Source organism: Emydura macquarii, unplaced genomic scaffold (genome assembly GCF_026122565.2).
Source record: "Emydura macquarii macquarii isolate MOO-44397 ecotype Brisbane River unplaced genomic scaffold, CSIRO-AGI_Emac_v2 contig_1253, whole genome shotgun sequence".
Taxonomy (NCBI): domain Eukaryota; kingdom Metazoa; phylum Chordata; order Testudines; family Chelidae; genus Emydura; species Emydura macquarii.
In genome coordinates this window covers 71,453,474-71,468,607 of record NW_027131390.1, presented here as the reverse complement: position 1 = coordinate 71,468,607, position 15,134 = coordinate 71,453,474, and the positions used below count along the sequence as shown (strand labels likewise).

The window sequence follows — 15,134 nt, the reverse complement described above, 5'->3', positions numbered from 1 at the left end:
GTCAGGTTTTGCTGTAAATGCAGTTTGAATCAAGCACCTGATGCTCTAGGAGCTTCATTAGTGTGCAATAGTAAGAAAGATTCATAATAATTGTTTAACTCACTTTGAGAAATGTTGACCTTTTTACTTCTAGGGTTTAAAATGTAAATCTCATTTTTGCTTCATAATCTGATCAGCAATGTGCTAATCAAGTCAATAATCACTTACATATATTGATGTTAAGTTCCTAAAATTTGTTGAACATATTTCTTCGCTTAGAGACTCCTATTCCTAACTTCTTACTAAATCTCCAAGTGAACAACAAAAATAGGCAGAGATCTTTTTAGTTAAACTGATACTGTTTAGAGGGATTGTTTTTTTCACATTACTTTACACAGCGAGCATTTTACTACATGGCTGCAGAAAGTATATACTGAAGTATAAATCTTGCTTATGAAAAATAACTTTCTTTAGAACATAAAATTAACAGAAAAGCAAAGTTCACCTGTCCATTAGCTTATATTCCTGTTTGTCGGGAATGCCTTTAGTATATTGAGAAAAGAGTAAAGTGGGTGTTCAGGAAGACATTATGCCATTGGATGTAGGGTAGAGGCAAAGCAAAATTTAGTAGCTTAATCTAATCAAACATATGGAGAATAGCCTAAAGTTTTACAATCTGTGTTGAGATTTTTTCCTGCTACATTCCTGTAGTTTTGAGGAAAAGAATCTTCTCTGAACTCCTGTTTTCCATGTGGATGTGGATTACTTTAGAAACACTGGTGATTAGATTTAGTGTGTGTGTTTTGTCTAGAAACTATGTGGAATCTACTAAGAAAACTTGAACTTCATTTAATTTTACCTCTTCTTATGGCAGTCCTTTTAAACTTTGGAACCATGGTTAATTCTTTATATTCTGTTGACACATGTGGATTCTATTGAAGAACAATATAGATAGGTAGAAGTTTGGGTTAATAATAAACTTCTGATGAGAAAATATTGAGAAGGAATCAGGAACATCTTACACTTTTCAAAATTTTAAAAAGTGACTAGTGGGCAGGGGCAGTCTTTTTTTTTTGTTCTGTTTGTGTAGTGCCTAACACAATAAGATCTTGGTCCATGAGTAGGGCTCATAGGCATGATGATGATACAAATAATATGGGGTGCTTCCATTTTTGTGTGACCACCTTGAGACACTGTGAAGGAGCTTGATTTTCAGAAGGTGAATGCTCAATACTTTCTGAAAATTTGGTCCTTTTAAGTTGATATAATAGGAAAGGGCAGCCATTTTGTAAGAAGACAGTTCTTACTAGATTTCTTAATCCCCTCCTGGAGAAGAAACTTTTAGGTCTGAAGAATGGCAAAACCATTAATCCTAAACATTTATTTTCCAAATCTATCCATTGCACCAGATCTATTCAAAAGGAAAAGCAAGAGGGGAAAACTTAGGTTGATGAGTGCAGGAAGAAGAGGATCCAGGAGCAAACTGAGGAAATTTGGGATGTTTGTGTATAGGGTAGTGATGGGAAAACTGTGTGTATATGCAGGGGGAAACAGGAACTGATAGAAACTGAGTTTTATGCTGCTTCAGATTGGAGTAAAGCAGGCAGAGAATACTGGTGAATCTGGCCCTAAAAGATTTCAAAGCTGATATTATATATGTTTAGATAATTCGAAAATCACATAGTAGCATTCTCTTCGTGTTTTGTTTAGTGCTCATGTCTGTAATTTTTAATATTAAAAAATAAGGGAATTCCTAGATGAAAATTACATTAAATTGAAGGTAAGGTAGTGGGGTAATTATTTAAAAAAAAAAAAAAAAAAACAGGCATTATCAATGAGGACAAGGAAATCACACAGAGTGATCTGGATTGCTTGGTAAGCTAAGTCCATTCAAACAAAATATATTTTAAAATAACCAAATTCAAAGTCATAAGTCTAGGAACAAAGTATGCAGGCCATAGTTACAAAATTGGGGACTCTGTCCTGGATGGTAGTGATTCTGAAAAGGATTTGGGGCAGAGTGGACAAGCAACTCAAAAAGAGATCCCAGAGTAATACTAGCATTTTCAGCCATAATGCAGTTGTTGGATGTATAATCTGGGGAGTAGGGAGGTAATTTTTACCTCTGTATATTGCCTTGATGAGACAGATACCAGAATACTGTGTCTAGTTCTGGTGTCCACATTTTAAAACGGATGTTGAAATATTGGAATGAGAGCAGAAAAGAACCACAAAAACTATTTGAAGGCTGTAGAAAATGCCTTACAGTGAGAATTTAGAGGTCAGTCTGTTTATCCTGTCAGCAAGATTGAGAGATTACAGTGTATAATTAATTTCCTGGGGAGAACGCACTGGGCTCTTTAATATAGCTGAGAAAGGCATAACCAGAGTCAATGGCTGGAAGCTAATGCCAGACAAATTCCAATTAGGAATAAGGCACTGATTTTTAAGGGTGAGGTGAATGACCATTGGAACAACCAAATTCAGTAATGGATTCTAAATCTCATGATACCTTCAAATCAAGACCAGAGGCCTTTCTGGAAGATACACTTTAGACCAGCACAATTTTGGGGCCAGACTAGATGATGGTCCTTCTGCTCTAGGGTGACAAGATGGCAAGTGTGAAAAATTGGGCCGGAGGTGAAGAGTAATAGGTGCCTATGTAAGAAATAACCCCAAATATCAGGATTGTCCCCATAAAATCAGGACATCTGGTCACCCTATTCTGACCTTTAAAAAAATCTATGAAAACGCAGAAAATCCAGAGTTTAAGCTTAACTTAAAAGACAAACACATTAAGGTGTGGAAATGCACACTGAGGGCATCCAACAACTTTAATACAGCCCTGTAAGTGACATGAAGGGGGGGAAAACGGTCTTTTCAAAACTGCTTAATCTAGTCTGTCGTACATAGTAATCATAATTGTTTTATTGAATGTTGTTATTACAGGGCAGCGTTAGTGTCCGAACTGTGCACTTCCATACATATTTGCATTTATTTTGTATAATCTTAACTCTGAATTTCCTCGGTTTATAATGCTTGATTTTGGAATAATTACACCTTAATTCCAGGTTAAAGCCTTCTTATCTGGAAGTCTTGAGAATCATAAGAGTAGTAGTAGTAACTTGTATTGTAATGGCACCCAGAAACCCCAATGATGGTTTGGTCCCCATTGTTCTAGACTCTGTACACACAGTACAGTAAGGATGCATATCTTTTGATAAAGTCTTAGGTTTACATATTTAATGTTTAATATTAAACTTAGACTATCATCTTGAATACCTATATTCTGTATCCAATTTAAAATAAGACAAAATTATTGGAAATTTCAGGTTTTACAAATGGAATAGATTTAAAAGTTTGTAGTGGGCACATTTTTAATACTAGCAGTTTACTCTCTCTTACAAAGGATTCAGTCACATTTTAAAAAAAACACACGTTAGAATTTTTTTACCTCAGTTTTTACAAGTAATGTCTATGGCTAACATTGCTAAGAAATACTTCCCCCCTCCTCCAATTGGTTTACTTTGTAAGTAGCAACACTATGTATAGCAAGTTTCACTGTTTATTCAGCCTTTATTATCTGTTCCTCTTTTTTGTGTGGCCCTTTCTACAACCAGGGAGATAAAATATTGTTTTTAAAAATAGGGGATTTCTGCTAGGTGTGGTGGCCTGAAACTCCTTTTAACTAAGGTTTAAATTAGAAACATTTCAAGTTGAAGTTGTCTCTTTGATCTGTTTGCATATAAATTGCTTGACCCAAAGCATTTTATTATTTTTATTGGAAAGTTATGAATAGTTTACTTGAGTTCCATGTTAATAATTAACTGTCATCAATTGCAGTGGTCTGGCAGCTGGAGAAGATAATGGACAGAGAGGTTACATGCTGACATTTGTCATCGCTTACCTTCGGGTAGGTCACTCTTTTTCTCTGCTGCCTTGGTGTGACTATTTCCATACCCAATATAACATATATAGAAGCAAAGATTTTTTTTTTTCTAAATTTTTTTATGCAGACTTTCTTTAGACTTGAAAAAAATTCATCAAAACTCCCTCTAGGGGCTGTGCCTTTTCTACATGTACATAAATTTAGAGAGACAAGTTGGATGAGGTAATATCTTTTATTGGACCAGCTTCTTTTGGTGAGAGAGACAAGCTTTTGAGCTTATACAGAGCTTTTCTTGAGCTTTTGGGAAACTAACTCAGTGTGTCACTGCTAAATAAGTTAAAAATCTATGATTTTTTGGTATCTAGCAAAGTTATGCTAGATACACGCCTATCACAAAATGTGGTATACCTCATCCAGTGTACTAAATGCCCCAATAGCATCTATGTGAGTGAAACGAGACAATCACTACACTCTTGAATGAACTTACACAGGAAAATAATAAAAGACAAAAACATCACATCACCCATGGGTGAATGCTTTTCACAAAGTGATCACTCATCTGACCTCTGTCCTCATCCTCAAAGAAAACCTACACAACACGTCCAAAAGACAGGCCTGGGAGCTTAAATTCATAACTTTACTAGACATTAAAAATCATGGCCTAAAAAGAGACACTGGATTTATGGTTTATTACAGCATTCTGTAACCCTCTAATTACCTCTCCTGCCCCTCCCCCCAGTTTCCCTACCTATGATTGTAGGGGTGTTAATGGGCCACTTCACCTTGAATGGTCCCTTGAAATGTATTAACTACTTATCCTGAACAATCTGTTTTCCATCTTGCATTTAACAATGCCACTTTGAGTTAGGCCTTGTCTACACTAGAAAAATAAGTCGACCTAACATAGGTCGACTTATAGCCACGGTGCCTGATGTCCAGTCTACCCACCTTGGGTCGGGGGAGTGCGTCCTCACCAGGAGCACTTCCACCAACCTAGGGGACAGTGTGGGGAGCTGAGAGTCTGGTCTCTCAGCTCCCTGCCCGGAGCCTCACAGGCTGCCGCCCTCACCATTCCCTGCTGGGAGCTGGGGGAGTTGCCCAGGGCTGTCCCTCTCGCTGTTCCCAGGGGAAAGCTGCCCAGGGCTTCTTGTCCCCACCAGGAGCTGGGGCAGCCTTGTCAATTTCACAGTTAAGCCGTGAAATGACAAGGCTGCTTTGGCTCCCTGCGGGGAGCAGATAGAGAAGCACCCAGACTTCTTGCACCTGGGAGTGGAGACCAGCTTTCAGGGGGGCTTTCTTGTCATGAAATTGACAAGAATGACAGTCCCACAGTTGATGTTAAGGGACACAGTGTCTACATTGACTCTGTGTCGCCCTAACTAAGTCGACATAAGCCCTATACCTCTCGTTTAGGTGGTTTTATGATGTTGGCATGACAGGGGAGATACTTCGGAGGGGGAAGCATTTTAGTCTATACACCTCCACTCTTTTTTGTCAACAAAAGAAAACAGATCACCACTGGCCATCACCTAAAGCCCTCAGCTAAAATCTCTACAACACATCATTAAGGATCTACAACCCATTCTAGCAGATGATCCCTCACTCACTCAAGCCGTGGGAGGCAGACCTATCCTTTCTTACAGACAGCCCCCCAACCTGAAGCAAATACTCACCAGCAACCATACACCATACAACAAGAATACTAACCCAGAAACCTATCCCTGTAACAAACTCCGTTGCCAGCTCTGCCCACACATCGACTCTAGTGATACCATCACAGGTCCTAACCACATCAGCCACACTGTAAGGAGCTCATTCACCTGCACATCTACAAATATAATATATGCCATCATGTGCCAGCAATGCCCCTCTGCCATGTTCATTGGCCAAACCGGACTGTCACTATGCAAAAGAATAAATGGACGCAAATCAGACATAAAAAATGGTAACATCCATAAACCAATCAGAGAGCACTTCAATCTCTCAGGACACTCTGTAGCTGACTTGAAAGTTGCCATACTTCTACAAAAAAAACTTCAAAAACAGACTTCAGTGAGAAACTGCAGAGCTGGAACTCATATGCAAACTTGACACAATCAAACTGGGTCTGAATAGGGACTTGGAATGGTTCTCTCATTGCAAGAAGTATTGTCACTGTTCACACATTCTCACCTTCTAATCAGAGGTTGTGAATAGGACTCATCTACTGAACGGACTTTGCTAACACCTACCCTCCCCATTGTTGTTCCTTACCCTTGGATGTGTATATATATATACCCCCTATCTGATTTCTGTTTCTTGCATCTGACAAAGTGGGTTGCAGCCCACGAAAGCTTATGCCTGCAGAAATTAAATTTGTTAATTGCTAAAAGTGCTAAAAGTGCTACAGGACTCTCGTTGTTTTAGCTTCAATAGGACTCTGAACATGGAAACAAAACTGGGAATCAGTGTTTTCATGTGACAGTGCAGGGAACTTCTTGTAAGCCACAAGAGAAACTCCTTAGACATTATACCTTAGACAAGATATACCCATCTTTAAAGATTAAGATACTTAATTTATAGTTTTCTATTGTTTTCTATTTACACTGCCAATAATTCAATATGATATGTCAATATCTGGCCTTGGATACACATGTATAGCTGCTACTGTTACTGAGATGTGTGCATATGTATGGAGGTATACAGCTGGACAAAATACTAGGTATCGCTGGTGTTCAAATACTCAGCCATGGTTCTAGTAGAAATGCCTAAAATACGATTCAACCCTTTAAAAAATTTAAGTTTCAGATATGTGTGTTTCTTTATTAAATTTCCCTTTCACAATTACAAGCAGTCTCTGAGCCTTCCTCACAAAATGGCTAGTAAATTGCATGTAAGCATTTCGGTAATAAATAGTTACTCTCACATTTCCAGAAACCTGCCTCAAAAGTTGAGGTTTTCCTCTACATTGTGATGCCATGGTTTCACAATTGCAAACATACTTGTACTATGCAACACTGTTTCCCATTCGTAATATTGTATCCCATAATCTTTATGGTAAGCCTTCTGCAAGAATGAGCACCTTTATATGTTGGTGTAGGTTGCATATATAATGTGCAATCTTTATATCAAATAATTAATACATACTTGCATCAACATGAATTTAGCCCACTTTTACTTTATCAGTATTTTAGTTCATCCTTTCATTTGTCCTTTCTTCTGTTTTTATAATGTAGTGAATAATGACACTTAATCAGCCTCCGTCTCATATTATTGTCCAGTCAATATCAACTCTTAATCTTCATAGGACAGCTATTGTGAATATCTATTTGTGGTGGTACACAGTTTGAAGCTTTTAGAATTGTCACAATTGGGCTGCTTCTCTGACTTCCCCACTTCTTTATCTGTATGTTTTTGCTTCTAAACTACTTTCCTTTTTCAAAGACCTAATTTTAGAATATTTCTTTTGACTTTCTGTATATCTCTCCAGTAATACTTTCAATCACTTTCAGTTCTGATCCCACTCTTTAAATTTAATTTCTGAAGTTAACTATTTCTTTTCACTAACTGGTGGTTTGGGGGTTGTCTTATTTTTGGGGGTTTTTTGTTTTTGTGTTTAGTTTTGGACTTAGTAGACCAGACCACACGTTAAAGCATGACCTATAAGTCTTTCCAACTATTTGTTTCCTAGGCATTGTTTCCCTTTTTCTTAACTCCCCTAGTATTTCTGAATTTTATTTATTTATTTATTTTGGCCATTTCTCTTCTATGCCCTTCTCTCTTGGAGTTAGCCCATTTGATTTCTCTCTATATACCTTTATTGATTTGAGTCTAACAATGAATGGTGTTTCCTTACCAGTTGTTGTCCAACTGTTAGTTTGATTATATGGTAACATCACTTAGCTTTATCATTACATGCACTTTGTTGCTAACTTTCTTGTCTTGGGCAAAAAAAGAGGGTAGTGAATAAAATCATATTTCTTCCATTAAATCTTGATTCAGATTTATTTTTGTATTCCTTAAGAGAGTGCTCTGTATTGGTGGTTTTTGTTATGAATTTATACTCTAGTCACATTTTTTCTTTACATCTTGTGGTCTACCCAAGTCGCAGATGCAGGCTGTTCAAAATTGTATAGTGCATCTGATCTGAAGAACTCATGTATTTTACCTGTTTCTCAGTTATTTTGCCATCAAGTTGATTACTGTGAATGGTTTCTTGTTTGTTTGCAATGGTGGTTTTATCTCAGACTTCTTTATTTTACTCTCCAAACACTACAAAAAAAACCTATCTTTTTACTTAGCATATAATTTTTTGTTGTATTTCAGGTTCGTGTTGAGATGGAAAAGAAGTGTGCTTTTGTTAACAGTGGTGGTGGTTGTTTTTGTGATATAAATATTTGTCAACTAAGGAAGAGGAACAAGTTTACTAGCTTGTTTAACACAGATCACTAAACACCCATTAGTGGTAACAATGTTTGATAACTACCAGTTGGGGTCAGATTTGTACCATTTGCCTAAAAATGAAAATCTCTGCATCCCACTACCAGTCCCTTTCAGCATTGTTCCTAATATTTAAACCTTCGTTTTGGTCCCAGTTACATTCTTTGATTTTTGAGACATGTTAATCTGATAATGGAGATTGCCAAATCTGTCTTCTATGTAAGAATCATACAACACAATGATTCTTAGTCTAGCAGCTGGCTACAGTAAATTGGAACCCCAGGACTACAGATGTATGTTAGGACACTAATTCACTGGTCCTTTCCTTTCTTTTTGTGCTTTAATAGGACCTGGGCCTGGATTACTATGTAATAGGAGAGTCATTTGAGACTTCTGTTCCCTGGGATAGGTAAAATAGTTGTATTTTTAAAAAAAACTTGGTTATCTTGTAATGGATATTTGTTCAGTTTGTCTTTGAGAATTTACAAAGCTTTTTTCCTTTGGTTTTAGACATTGATATTATGAATTTGAACATGTATACATAAAATGTTAAGAATAAACAGCTATATATATATATTTAAGCAAGAAGACACTACAAGCTATGCTAATGTGAGCTTGTGTACTTCTGAGCCATTGTGAAGCACCAACTATGTGACTTCTGTGGTCAGAAGTGTAGTCCCTTTTGGTATTGTTGAATTAGAAATGGCACTGGGTGAGAGGGGCAGTGTGAGGAGCTTAGAGTCCGGTGTCTCAGCTCTGCTGGCAGCTCTCTGCTGGGATCCCAGCTGCCCTGCAGGCTCCCGGGCTCCCAGAGGGCTGCCCTGCTGCTCACCAGGAGCAAGAGGAAGCTGCGTGAGGCTGCTCCCACCCTGCTGCCCACTGGGAGCCATGAAATTGACAAAAATGACAGCCAGCAGCTGATGTGATGAACGTGGTGTCTACATTAACACTGCATTGCTCTAACTACAGCAACATAAGCCCTACACCTCTCGTTTTATTACATCAGCATAGCAGGAGAGTTCCATCGGTGGGAGGAGCATTTCAATGTGTACGCCTCCGCTGTTTTGTCGACAAAAGCTGACTTTTGTCAACAAAACTCTGTAATGTAGACCAGCCTTAAAATGCATGCAGAGAAGTGAGCTAGCCAGTAGGGGAAGGAAGTAGGCTTCATTTTGTATTACTTAATAGTGAGCAGTCTTGTGATCCAAGGTTTTTATATACCAGTTCTTCCTCTGCAATGGTGCAAATTTGTGCTGCCTTGAAGCCAATTTAGGTAGCTGGATTTCCCCAGCATAGGGAAGACCATTCTTCCCTACTGCCCAAGTGGGAAGCGTGGCTGGGATATCCTTAGATCCTGCTGATGCTTGGATGCCAGATATCCCCTTGGGCAGCTGATTCAAATTACATTTACATCAGAGATCTAGCTCCATGCAAATGCCCCCAGAATTATTCTCTCTTCATTCTAAGCTTCATCTAGCTCTCAGCCACAACTGAGAATCAAGGCCTAAACATATTTAAATAGGTACATCACAATAGAGAACTCCAAAATTTGACTTATATTCTTTGTACAGTTTCTTTTTTAAATATCCCTGTTTACCCCACATGTTAGACGATTATCAGTTTTAGTCGCCTGATAGCTTATGATTATAGAGTTAATAGGAAATGAGATTTGAAACGACTTTCATGTGTTCAGAATCCCAATAAACCCAGCATCCTGGTTCTGGAATTTAGCAGTCCTTGTTTTAGAGGCTGAAATTTCCTCCTCTGAAATTTGTGGGTGGCATAGGTGATTTTAAAATAAGAAATAACTAAATTACAGTTACCTCTCTTACAGAAATTTAATTTTCAACTAGGGTCAAAGTATCCAGTCACCTGAGTTAGACTTTTCTCATTTTCCCCTTTGCAGTTGGGTTTAGCAGAGCCGACTGAACAGGTTGTTGCATCTGTTGATTCAAACCTATTTTTCACTCATTCTGCTCGCCAATATTAACTGAAAAATTGCTAACTAGCTCCTTATTTCCAGTTTTGGCATTAGGACCTGTACCTTCCTTCAAAGAATCTACCAGCGTTACACTGTAGATTGACTGATAGGAAACATTTGAGCAAAATTATTTTAATTTCATATACTACTGCTCCCTCCAAATCCAAACTTTTTTTTCCAAATACAGTGTTGTATAAAATTTCTAAATTAAACATATGATATCGTTAAATAGGCTCTCCCACACAGGACTAGAAAAATGCTAACTGGAGTGATTAAAGAAGTTTAAAGAAGTGTTTAAAAAAAAAACAACTTTCAAATTGAGTCTCAGGAGCTAGCGTGTACGATCAAAATTATAAACTTGTCATCCATTAGATGCCCAGAACAGCAATGGCACTATTTTTTTTTTTGTAGAGGTCTGATGGGCATTATTTTTCTTATGCGCTTTATTAAAATGAAACCATACCGAAACTGTGTTTATAAAAATGTCTTGTTTTGGACTAATCTTTTGAGAAAAGATTGTTGTAGTTGTATGTGAACTTTAAACTAAAGGCATAAATTTAGTAAAAACAAGGAATATTGTTACTTGAAGACAAATTAATATATGGAATGCTGCATAGAAATTTTTTTTTAATTTAATTTTTTTTAAATGTATATTCTGTTACAGGGTTCTAGATCTCTGCAGGAATGTAAAGGAAAGAATAGTAAGAGAATGCAAAGAAAAAGGTGTTCAGTTTGCTCCGTTTTCCACCTGCAGGTGAGAGACACATCGACTGTCAGTTTTCATAATTCTGGAATGTTTTTAGCAGTTGAAGTACATATTATTACCACTTCTATTATTACCACTTCCATACAAAATAGTTAATTATCAGAGCTTAGTCTTACTAGCTTAGCCAAGAGCAGTTCTTGCTCTCTAGCTTATTCATGTGAACAGTAGTAAAGACATTTGAGTAATCACTTGGAATTTATAGTGGCACTTGGTTAGTCTTCTGATGTTTATTTTCCATATATACACTAGGCAGCCAAGTATAGCAAGACAGATTTTAGCCCTTTAACTCTCTAAAAGTCATAGGATTGATTGACATGGAGAATGAGTAGAAGGCAGGACAAAATTTTTGACTACTTGCAAGAAATGAACTTAAATAGTGTCAGTCAGAAAAAATACAAATTAATTTCTTGTTCATTTAATTTAAAATTCAGAATTATAGCAAGCAAAAAGTATTTAAACTGAAAAAAAAATTTCCTAAGGGAAAATGTTAATTTGAACTATTCTATTAAATCTTTTGTCTCAACTGGTTTTAATGAAGTGACATAAGGCAGATTATATTTTTAAAGTTCATAAAGTGCAAGTGGTACTGCTAACATGAAGCATAGACTGCATTATATGCAAGTCAGTTATAACTAACTGTTAGTGTTCTATCTTCTCTAAAATGCTAATAACCTGAGAATATCAAGGGGATAGAAATAAAAGGCTATGTTCTGTAGCACTCTGATAGCCCTATCGACCAAGCACTTGCTTAACTATCACTCTTTACTTCCCATGGACAATTCATAACTGTTAATTCTCTATGGAATATGACAAAGGAATGCAATGCTCCTGTGGTCAGACCTGTTCTTTCAACCACTTTCCTTAATCTTTCAAGAGACCTAATTAAAATGGGTTAGTCTGTGGGAGTATTGTCTTCAGTAGGATTCCCAGAGGTACTAATGTTGATTCTGCTGACCTGTTAGCACAGGAGATTTTTCTGTAAATTTTTTCTGTTCAGACAGCCTACTGTATTTACCATGTAAATAGATGTTTAAAAAGCAAGATTGTTTCTCTGTTTTTTTATATAGTCCCTCTTTTGCACCTTGTGAATTACACATACAGGAATCTGTGTTCATACCTTTTTCATGCAGCCCTAATTTCAGTAACTAGATAATATGTTAGCTACATCCCATCAATCATGGGATGGACCCAGTGTTCATGAGACATGATGGCTTTTGGGAAAACACTGAATTGTCAAAAGAAGTTGGGAAATTAGTTAATTGTCTTTGCATCTTTTCATAGGTATGAACTGAAAAGCTGAAATGGAAAATTGAGTTTAGCACAGGTTGTGCTTAATGCCTCAGTAGCCTGGTTGTGGTGGGTAGTTAATGCAGATACAAGTTAAATATGAGGGGGAAATCTGTACAGTAATCTTATCATTTCCCATTTTTGCTGAAAATATTGCAGAGTTGGTTGTTCTGTGATACCAGAAATGTCATTGTAACCTATGTTGTTGATGTCGCACAATGCATCATGCAAAATCTTCAGCAAACCAGGAAGTGCCAAGAGGATTTGTGGGGGTTCTTCACTACTCCTTGAATTTGATTTAGCTCCTGTGCTGAAGACTCAAAAACTTATACATTTCTTGTGGCCATTTCACTTACTGTGAAACTGAAGGCAATGTGGTTAACACAATAGGTCTTACATTTTTTAAAAAGTATGGAAAAGATTGACCAAGTTAACTTGAATAATAGCTGGAATCTGAACAACTGGTAGCAAAATATCACATTTATCAGTTAATTTAGTAGAAAATGGCATTATCCCACTTCTGACTTGCGTTCTAGACTTTTCCTAAGATAATGAGACCTAGTAGTGTTGTCTGTTCCACATGAAAACAAACTTTATGCTTTAACCCTACGCTTTTCACATTTTCTGGTCCCAGTGCATCCTTGTTAATTTGGTATATGATTTGTAAACAGTAGTAATAATCATTGCTTGTATTACAGGAGTCCTGTAGCACCTTAAAGACTAACACATTTCTGCGGGCATAAGCTTTCATGGGCTGCAACCCATGCATCTGATGCAATGAAGTGGGTTGCAGCCCACGAAAACTTATGCCCGCAGAAATGTGTTAGTCTTTAAGGTGCTACAGGACTCTTGTTGTTTTTGCTGTATACAGACTAACACAGTTTCCCCTCTATAACATTGTTTGTTTTGGATATTCTAACTACATCTTAATTGGTTTAATCTGTCCCCTCTGGCTTTACTTTTTTTAACCAAACAAACAAAGCTGCTCTACATCTGATGGCTCAATATTAACAAAGATCCTCAGTTATGATTCTGTTCATAACTGGTCCTATATGGTATTATAAGTTTACAATGTACTTTATTATCCTAAAGTCCATCCAGAGTTGTGATGCTGAAATCGTATTCGTCTACGTCTGTTGAGCTTCTTTCAGTCTCATACTCAAATCCTTTTACTGACTTCCCTTGCTTGGTATTCAAGGGTGGTCAGATTAAACCAAGGTGAAAAGCCTGGCATAATAACCTAAATAGATAAAAGCTTTGTTGGTGTGCATAACTCAGTTCCCATCTACATCTTTTTCACTTCTTCCTGGTCTGGCCAAACATTCCTCCAAGCTTTGTTCATTGTATCATCTTTTCCCTACTTCTCCAATTCTGCCCTAATGCTTGGAGCAATATGCCTCTCCTAGGATACCATTCAGAATCTCTTTATTCAGATCCTTCTGTAATACAGTCTGTAACAAAGTTTCTAAAGCAGTAACCCATCAGAGAAGCTTAGTTGTACATCTGAGCCACTTGGACCTTCTAATCCTGGTCATTAATGCACTCTTAATTGTATTGTTGAGTTTAGATTATGATCTTCTTGGGGCTGAGGCCATGACCTTTTTTGTCCAACCTTAAACACTCTTAGTTTATGTGGACACTTGCGAGTGTACACAGTTATTTGTCCACAAACTGCTAGAGTGTGTACCCCGTACCTGCACTGAGTGTCCACATATCCTGTGCTGGACAAGGATATATGATGTGCACTGGCGTATTCCTTTGTCCACACTGAACCTTTTTGGTACATTACATTAGCGCTAACATTTCAGGAGCAGTATTCCAGAATCCTGTGCATCACAAGAGACACACTAGAAATGATCTTGCTGCACATTGCAGGAACTGTACACTGCCTTCACACATTTGATGATGGCAGCTCCCTGTCCCCTTTTCCTTCTGCCAAACTGCATTGGATACATGGAGCATGTCCATAATGATGATGATCTGCTTTTGCTATTGCTTGCTGGACAAATGTTCACACAGTGCCATACCAGATACTGAATGGAACTGGTCCAGAGACATTTCAGATGGTGAAAATGGCTGATCCAGAAGGAGAATGAAAATCCACTTGGGTCCCATGGAATAGGTGTTTTGAATGTCAGAACCACAATAGTATGCCCACGGTGGACTGCTGCTTCTGGTCCTGGAAAACCAGCATGGAATGGTTGGGTCTTCATGTTCTTGGAAACCTGGATGACAACCAATGGCTGCAGAACTTTAGAATAAAGAAGCGGACCTTCGAGTTGTGCAAAGAGTTTGCACCAACCTTCTGATGCCAGACAACACATTTTCAGAAACCCGCACTGGTACAGAAGTGGGTGGCTATTGCCTTTCGGAAGCTGGCAACACCCAACACCTGCCAGTCAGTTGCAAACCCGTTCAGGGATGGAAATTCAACTGTTGGAGCGGTGGTTGTACAGATTGTGAGGCTATCAATACTGAGATCTACCAACAGGTGGTTTGCATATAACCAAAGTCCCTCTGAAATTCTACTATAATTTCAGGATGGCTTTTCTGAACTATACAGAGGCCATCAGCTGACCACACATTCCTATACTTTGCTCACCAAAAGGGGACAGTGAATATATAAACTGCAAAGGTTACCAATCACTGGTTCTTCAAGGCTTAGTGGACCATAGGGGTTGGTTCACGATGCCAGGGTGCTCAGAAGGTTGGGTTTGTACTTTGGGGAGAAGAAAGGACTTTATTCTCCCAAAATGACATGACTATGTACAGTGTTCATTGATGTTTATTTTGGGGGACCACGCATGTTCTTG

The 15,134-nt window shown here is 37.8% G+C and overlaps 1 protein-coding gene across 2 annotated transcripts in view; it reads left to right on the top strand.

Annotated features, from left to right (window-relative positions):
* AGPS (alkylglycerone phosphate synthase) overlaps positions 1 to 15,134 on the top strand; it is a 142,551-nt gene that overhangs the window by 109,170 nt on the left and 18,247 nt on the right. The window contains exons 15-17 of one of the 2 annotated variants that reach the window (XM_067549183.1): positions 3,823 to 3,892; positions 8,635 to 8,696; positions 10,933 to 11,022. In XM_067549183.1, coding sequence (XP_067405284.1) covers positions 3,823 to 3,892; positions 8,635 to 8,696; positions 10,933 to 11,022 — 222 coding nt within the window. The remainder of the gene's footprint in view (positions 1 to 3,822; positions 3,893 to 8,634; positions 8,697 to 10,932; positions 11,023 to 15,134) is intronic. The other variant, XR_010919851.1, reaches the window with a different exon arrangement.